Source organism: Blennius ocellaris, assembly GCF_963422515.1.
Source record: "Blennius ocellaris genome assembly, contig: SCAFFOLD_299, whole genome shotgun sequence".
In the NCBI taxonomy this organism is placed as follows: Eukaryota; Metazoa; Chordata; class Actinopteri; order Blenniiformes; family Blenniidae; genus Blennius; species Blennius ocellaris.
Genome location: NW_027662301.1, coordinates 25001 through 33468, shown reverse-complemented (window position 1 = coordinate 33468; position 8468 = coordinate 25001). Strand labels below are relative to the sequence as shown.

The window sequence follows — 8468 nt, the reverse complement described above, 5'->3', positions numbered from 1 at the left end:
TCTGACTGGGGGGTTCTAAATGGAGGTGGAACCGTTCTGACTGGGAGGTTCTAAATGGAGGTGGAACCGTTCTGACTGGGGGGTTCTAAATGGAGGTGGAACCGTTCTGACTGGGAGGTTCTAAATGGAGGTGGAACCGTTCTGACTGGGGGGTTCTAAATGGAGGTGGAACCGTTCTGACTGGGAGGTTCTAAAAGGCCCAGAGGATGTACAGTACTAGAACGTGAGGTTCTGCTGGTGGTACCTGGGATGTTGTAGATCTGCCGGCGGTTGTCGTGCTGCATCCTCCCCCCTCCCCCGCCGCCGCCGCAGTGCTTGGCTCCGCCCATCCCCATCAGGCTGCTGGCCACCGACAGCTGGGACGCCTGGGCGAAGTTGGACAGGACGCCTCGGGCCGAGGTGGACAACCCCCGCTGCAGGGACGCCTGGGGCTGGGGGGCCTGGGGAACCAGAGGAACCAACGTCAGGGGAACCAGAGGAACCAGGGACTAACGTCAGGGGAACCAGGGACTAACGTCAGGGGAACAGAGGAACCAACGTCAGGGGAACCAACGTCAGGGGAACCAGAGGTACCAACGTCAGGGGAACCAGGGACTAACGTCAGGGGAACCAGAGGAACCAACGTCAGGGGAACCAGAGGAACCAACGTCAGGGGAACCAACGTCAGGGGAACCAGAGGAACCAGGGGAACCAACGTCAGGGGAACCAGAGGAACCAGGGGAACCAACGTCAGGGGAACCAGAGGACCCAAGGTGAGGGGAACCAGGGGAACCAACGTCAGGGGAACCAGGGAACCAACGTCAGGGGAACCAGAGGAACCAACGTCAGGGGAACCAATGTCAGGGGAACCAGAGGAACCAACGTCAAGGGAACCAACGTCAGGGGAACCAGAGGAACCAACGTCAGGGGAACCAGAGGACCCAAGGTGAGGGGAACCAGGGGAACCAACGTCAGGGGAACCAGGGAACCAACGTCAGGGGAACCAGAGGAACCAACGTCAGGGGAAACAGAGGAACCAACGTCAGGGGAACCAGGGGAACCAACGTCAGGGGAACCAGAGGAACCAACGTCAGGGGAACCAGAGGAACCAAGGAACCAACGTCAGGGGAACCAGAGGAATCAGTGAACCAACGTCAGGGGAACCAGTGGACCCAAGGTGAGGGGAACCAGGGGAACCAACGTTAGGGGAACCAGGGGAACCAACGTCAGGGGAACCAGAGGAACCAGGGACTAACGTCACGGGAACCAGGGACTAACGTCAGGGGAACCAGAGGAACCAACGTCAAGGGAACCAACGTCAGGGGAACCAGAGGAACCAGGGGAACCAACGTCAGGGGAACCAGAGGAACCAGGGGAACCAACGTCAGGGGAACCAGAGGACCCAAGGTGAGGGGAACCAGGGGAACCAACGTCAGGGGAACCAGGGAACCAACGTCAGGGAACCAGAGGAACCAACGTCAGGGGAACCAGGGGAACCAACGTCAGGGGAACCAGGGGAACCAACGTCAGGGGAACCAGAGGAACCAAGGAACCAACGTCAGGGAACCAGAGGAATCAGTGAACCAACGTCAGGGGAACCAGAGGACCCAAGGTGAGGGGAACCAGGGGAACCAACGTTAGGGGAACCAGGGAACCAACGTCAGGGGAACCAGAGGAACCAGGGGAACCAACGTCAGGGGAACCAGGGACCAACGTCAGGGGAACCAGAGGAACCAGGGGAACCAACGTCAGGGGAACCAGGTGAACCAAGGAACCAACGTCAGGGGAACCAGAGGAACCAACGTCAGGGGAACCAGGGAACCAACGTCAGGGGAACCAACGTCTGGGGAACCAGGGAACCAACGTCAGGGGAACCAGGTGAACCAACATCAGGGGAACCAGGGAACCAACGTCTGGGGAACCAACGTCAGGGGAACCAGGGGAACCAACGTCAGGGGAACCAGGGAACCAACGTCAGTGGAACCAGGGGAACCACAGTCAGAGGAACCAGAGGAACCACAGGAACCAGGGGAACCTATCCAGCCGGGGGAGGGTGGAGGTGTAGGGTGGAGGTGTAGGGCAGGGGCGTAGGGCGGAGGTGTAGGGTGGAGGCGTAGGGTGGAGGCGTAGGGTGGAGGCGTAGGGTGGAGGTGTAGGGCGGAGGCGTAGGGTGGAGGTGTAGGGCGGAGGGGTAGGGTGGAGGTGTAGGGTGGAGGCGTAGGGCGGAGGTGTAGGGTGGAGGTGTAGGGCGGAGGTGTAGGGTGGAGGTGTAGGGTGGAGGTGTAGGGCGGAGGGGTAGGGTGGAGGCGTAGGGCGGAGGCGTAGGGTGGAGGTGTAGGGCGGAGGTGTAGGGCGGAGGTGTAGGGCGGAGGTGTAGGGTGGAGGTGTAGGGCGGAGGTGTAGGGTGGAGGTGTAGGGTGGAGGCGTATGGCGGAGGTGTAGGGTGGAGGTGTAGGGTGGAGGTGTAGGGTGGAGGTGTAGGGCGGAGGCTTACCTGGCGCAGAGCGTGGTGCCGGATCATGGAGTCAGTCTTGGAGGAGGCGGAGCCAGTGGAGGCGGGGCTTGGGGAGAGCGCCGCCTGCTGCTGCAGCCGCTGTTCGATCTCCTGGAACGTCACACATTGAGACACCGTCACACCGGGGCCACCAGAGCGCCCCCTGCTGGGGCCCCCACACCCTCACTGTGGCTCTGATGCTAATGCTACTACATTAGCTGTAATGCAGCCGGACTGGGCCATAGGCCTGGAGGTCAGAGGTCAATAGGATCGCTGCACGTGGCTGACCTGCTCCTGCTGTAGGGCCTTGACGAAGGCGTTCTTCAGCCGGTTGGTGTGCTCGGCCTTCAGAGCCTTCTTCTGATTGGACGTCATACACTGCTCACAGAGGATCCGCCCACTTTTCTCCTGCTTCCAGTGGGGGGTGAAGTCGGTTCTGCACTGGGCACAGAAGAAGGGCTCCATCCGGGCCAGAGTCCCTCTGAGCTTCCCTGCAACAGGATGGTGAGGTCTGTTAACTGCTGGGGGGGGGGGGGGGGGGGGGGGTGGGGGGGGGGGTGGGGGGGTGGGGGGGTGGGGGGGGAACTCACCCTGGCTGTCCAGCACGCTCTGCACCACCTCCTCCAGACCCACCATGTAGATGAATTCGCTGTTGGCGGCGGAGGGCAGGAAGTGCAGGAGGGGGGCGGGGGCTTGGGGGGGGGGATCTCCAGCAGGGTCTTCTCCAGCTGCTTCCTGAGGGCCAGCTTGGCGGCGGCCTGGCTGCTGGCCTGGTCCGCCATGGAGCCCACCCCCCCGCCGCCGGAGCCCGACAGGCCCGAGGGGCTGACGGCCGAGGCCCCGCCCAGACCGCCGGCCACGCCCCCCGCCCCCCCCACTGCCGCCGCCTGCATGTGGGCCAAGTTCATGTACATGGCGCTGGAGCCGGAACGCTGCGACGCCGCCACCTGCTGGCTGGCCTGCACACACACACACACACACACACACACACACACACACACACACACACACACACACACACACACACACACACACAGTTACTTTACAGCCAGACAGTCTGGACAGTTGAAGACGATCAGTGTCTCCGTGGAAACTGGTCCAGACCAGAACGGACCAGACCAGAACGGACCAGACCAGAACGGACCAGACCAGACCAGACCAGTCCAGACCAGAACGGACCAGACCAGAACGGACCGGTCCAGACCAGAACGGACCGGTCCAGACCAGAACTGACCAGACCAGAACGGACCGGTCCAGACCAGAACGGACCAGACCAGAACGGACCAGACCAGACCGGACCGGTCCAGACCAGAACGGACGAGACCAGAATGGACCGGTCCAGACCAGAACGGACCGGTCTGGACCGGTCCAGACCAGAACGGACCGGTCCAGACCAGACCGGACCAGACCAGAACGGACCGGACCAGAACGGACCGGACCAGACCGGACCGGACCAGACCAGAACGGACCGGTCCAGAACGGACCGGTCCAGACCAGAACGGACCGGTCCAGAACGGATCGGTCCAGACCAGAACGGACCGGTCCAGACCAGAACGGACCAGACCAGAACGGACCGGTCCAGACCAGACCGGACCGGTCCAGACCGGAACGGACCGGTCCAGACCAGAACGGACCAGACCAGAACGGACCGGTCCAGACCAGAACGGACGAGACCAGAACGGACCGGTCCAGACCAGAACAGACCGGTCCAGACCAGAACGGACCGGTCCAGACCAGAACGGACGAGACCAGAACGGACCGGTCCAGACCAGAACGGACTGGTCAGCAGGCGGGAACATCCGTTTCAACTTCAGTCTCTAGATGGTGCAGGTCTACATCTGGTCTACTGGCACACTTCTGATCCGGATTACACATTAAGTCAGTTCTTCATAATTCATGTTGTAGACCAGGACCTGCTGGTAGACCAGGACCTGGAGGTAGACCAGGACCCAGGTAGACCAGTACCTGGTAGCTGACAGCGTTGGCCATGCTGCTGGAGCTGGAGCGGGACATCCCGGGCTTGGAGGACAGCCTCTGTCCCAGCTGGGCGGGGTTGGGGGCGATGACTCTCTGGGACATCAGCATGGGGGACATGTTGGCGTTAGCTGCTGACCGGATGACCGTGTGTCCCTGCAGGGAGACAGGAGCATTACTGGGGGTGTCCCTGCAGTGGACAGACACTGTGGAGACAAACCGTCCACTGCTTCTGGACTGAAATGAGGGACGGACAGCTGGACCAGATGAAGGGTCCCTGGAAGACCAAACCAGCTCAGTCAAGGTGTGGGACTTCAACCTGCCAACATCTGGCTGAAGGACACTGTCCACCGTCCTCGTGAGACGGCGTCTCCAAGCAGAGGTCAGTCCAGGAAGCAAGGCGTCTTCTCCACCTGCCAGACCTCCTGTCTTTAACCTGGTCAGTCCTCTGTCCTACCACTAGAGACAGGAAGTCCTCTGTCCTACCACTAGAGACAGTACTCTGTCCTACCACTAGAGACAGTACTGTCCTACCACTAGAGACAGTCCTCTGTCCTACCACTAGAGACAGTACTCTGTCCTACCACTAGAGACAGTACTGTCCTACCACTAGAGACAGTCCTCTGTCCTACCACTAGAGACAGTACTCTGTCCTACCACTAGAGACAGTACTGTCCTACCACTAGAGACAGTCCTCTGTCCTACCACTAGAGACAGTACTCTGTCCTACCACTAGAGACAGTACTCTGTCCTACCACTAGAGACAGTACTGTCCTACCACTAGAGACAGTCCTCTGTCCTACCACTAGAGACAGGAAGTCCTCTGTCCTACCACTAGAGACAGTACTGTCCTACCACTAGAGACAGTCCTCTGTCCTACCACTAGAGACAGTACTCTGTCCTACCACTAGAGACAGTACTGTCCTACCACTAGAGACAGTCCTCTGTCCTACCACTAGAGACAGGAAGTCCTCTGTCCTACCACTAGAGACAGTACTGTCCTACCACTAGAGACAGTACTGTCCTACCACTAGAGACAGTACTCTGTCCTACCACTAGAGGGTGTCTGGTGTCCAGGTCCCACTAACCTGGGCCGTCCGGAGGTTCTGGGGCTCCGGGTTGTGGAGACCTGGTCTCACAGGAAGCTTCCCGAGGCCTGGAGAGCTGTGGAGGGGGGGGGGCTGCACCGAGGCCGCATTCTGCACCACCGGGACCTGGTGGGGGGGGTAGAGATAGACTTTAAAAACTCCTGTCCTCCATCTTCACCTTCAGAAACCTCGAATTCAAAGTTTCCAGCTCCTCCTTGATCCTCCTCCATTAGAATATTGGATCTGAGGAGCTGCATTCACAATCTGCTGTGTCTCTGTGAGCTGGGAGAGAGAGGACACACTTTCTTCACTTCTGCCCCTCTCTCACCACGCAGTGTATTACATTAGTGTAGCTCGCCCCTCTCTCACCACGCAGTGTATTACATTAGTGTAGCTCGCCCCTCTCTCACCATGCAGTGTGTATTACATTAGTGTAGCTCGCCCCTCTCTCACCACGCAGTGTGTATTACATTAGTGTAGCTCGCCCCTCTCTCACCACGCAGTGTATTACATTAGTGTAGCTCGCCCCTCTCTCACCACGCAGTGTATTACATTAGTGTAGCTCGCCCCTCTCTCACCACGCAGTGTATTACATTAGTGTAGCTCGCCCCTCTCTCACCACGCAGTGTGTATTACATTAGTGTAGCTCGCCCCTCTCTCACCACGCAGTGTATTACATTAGTGTAGCTCGCCCCTCTCTCACCACGCAGTGTGTATTACATTAGTGTCGCTCGCCCCTCTCTCACCACGCAGTGTGTATTACATTAGTGTCGCTCGCCCCTCTCTCACCACGCAGTGTATTACATTAGTGTAGCTCGCCCCTCTCTCACCATACAGTGTGTATTACATTAGTGTCGCTCGCCCCTCTCTCACCACGCAGTGTGTATTACATTAGTGTCGCTCGCCCCTCTCTCACCACGCAGTGTATTACATTAGTGTAGCTCGCCCCTCTCTCACCATGCAGTATGTATTACATTAGTGTAGCTCGCCCCTCTCTCACCACGCAGTGTATTACATTAGTGTAGCTCGCCCCTCTCTCACCACGCAGTGTATTACATTAGTGTAGCTCGCCCCTCTCTCACCACGCAGTGTATTACATTAGTGTAGCTCGCCCCTCTCTCACCACGCAGTGTGTATTACATTAGTGTAGCTCGCCCCTCTCTCACCACGCAGTGTATTACATTAGTGTAGCTCGCCCCTCTCTCACCACGCAGTGTATTACATTAGTGTCGCTCGCCCCTCTCTCACCACGCAGTGTGTATTACATTAGTGTAGCTCGCCCCTCTCTCACCACGCAGTGTATTACATTAGTGTAGCTCGCCCCTCTCTCACCACGCAGTGTGTATTACATTAGTGTAGCTCGCCCCTCTCTCACCACGCAGTGTATTACATTAGTGTAGCTCGCCCCTCTCTCACCACGCAGTGTATTACATTAGTGTAGCTCGCCCCTCTCTCACCATGCAGTGTGTATTACATTAGTGTCGCTCGCCCCTCTCTCACCACGCAGTGTATTACATTAGTGTAGCTCGCCCCTCTCTCACCACGCAGTGTGTATTACATTAGTGTAGCTCGCCCCTCTCTCACCACGCAGTGTGTATTACATTAGTGTCGCTCGCCCCTCTCTCACCACGCAGTGTATTACATTAGTGTAGCTCGCCCCTCTCTCACCACGCAGTGTATTACATTAGTGTAGCTCGCCCCTCTCTCACCACGCAGTGTGTATTACATTAGTGTAGCTCGCCCCTCTCTCACCACGCAGTGTATTACATTAGTGTAGCTCGCCCCTCTCTCACCACGCAGTGTATTACATTAGTGTAGCTCGCCCCTCTCTCACCACGCAGTGTATTACATTAGTGTAGCTCGCCCCTCTCTCACCATGCAGTGTGTATTACATTAGTGTAGCTCGCCCCTCTCTCACCACGCAGTGTGTATTACATTAGTGTAGCTCGCCCCTCTCTCACCACGCAGTGTGTATTACATTAGTGTAGCTCGCCCCTCTCTCACCACGCAGTGTGTATTACATTAGTGTAGCTCGCCCCTCTCTCACCACGCAGTGTGTATTACATTAGTGTAGCTCGCCCCTCTCTCACCACGCAGTGTGTATTACATTAGTGTAGCTCGCCCCTCTCTCATCACGCAGTGTGTATTACATTAGTGTAGCTCGCCCCTCTCACCATGCAGTGTGTATTACATTAGTGTAGCTCACCCCTCTCTCACCATGCAGTGTGTATTACATTAGTGTAGCTCGCCCCCCTCTCTCACCACGCAGTGTGTATTACATTAGTGTAGCTCGCCCCTCTCTCACCATGCAGTGTGTATTACATTAGTGTCGCTCGCCCCTCTCTCACCATAGTGTGTATTACATTAGTGTAGCTCGCCCCTCTCTCACCACGCAGTGTGTATTACATTAGTGTAGCTCGCCCCTCTCTCACCACGCAGTGTGTATTACATTAGTGTCGCTCGCCCCTCTCTCACCATGCAGTGTGTATTACATTAGTGTAGCTCGCCCCTCTCTCACCATACAGTGTGTATTACATTAGTGTCGCTCGCCCCTCTCTCACCACGCAGTGTGTATTACATTAGTGTCGCTCGCCCCTCTCTCACCATACAGTGTGTATTACATTAGTGTCGCTCGCCCCTCTCTCACCACGCAGTGTGTATTACATTAGTGTCGCTCGCCCCTCTCTCACCACGCAGCGTGTATTACATTAGTGTCGCTCGCCCCTCTCTCACCATACAGTGTGCATTACATTAGTGTCGCTCGCCCCTCTCTCATCACGCAGTGTGTATTACATTAGTGTCGCTCGCCCCTCTCTCACCACGCAGTGTGTATTACATTAGTGTCGCTCGCCCCTCTCTCACCATACAGTGTGTATTACATTAGTGTCGCTCGCCCCTCTCTCACCATACAGTGTGTATTACATTAGTGTCGC

The 8468-nt window shown here is 57.4% G+C and overlaps 1 protein-coding gene across 1 annotated transcript in view; it reads right to left on the bottom strand.

Annotated features, from left to right (window-relative positions):
* Window positions 1-244: 244 nt before the first annotated feature.
* The window catches only part of gatad2b (GATA zinc finger domain containing 2B), a gene marked incomplete at its 3' end in the record, with an annotated part of 30564 nt that continues 22340 nt past the window's right edge, over window positions 245-8468 (bottom strand). Inside the window, 7 exon segments of the mRNA XM_080521287.1 lie at window positions 245-440; window positions 2474-2584; window positions 2762-2964; window positions 3064-3159; window positions 3162-3432; window positions 4439-4603; window positions 5536-5661. Coding sequence (XP_080377413.1) covers window positions 245-440; window positions 2474-2584; window positions 2762-2964; window positions 3064-3159; window positions 3162-3432; window positions 4439-4603; window positions 5536-5661 — 1168 coding nt within the window.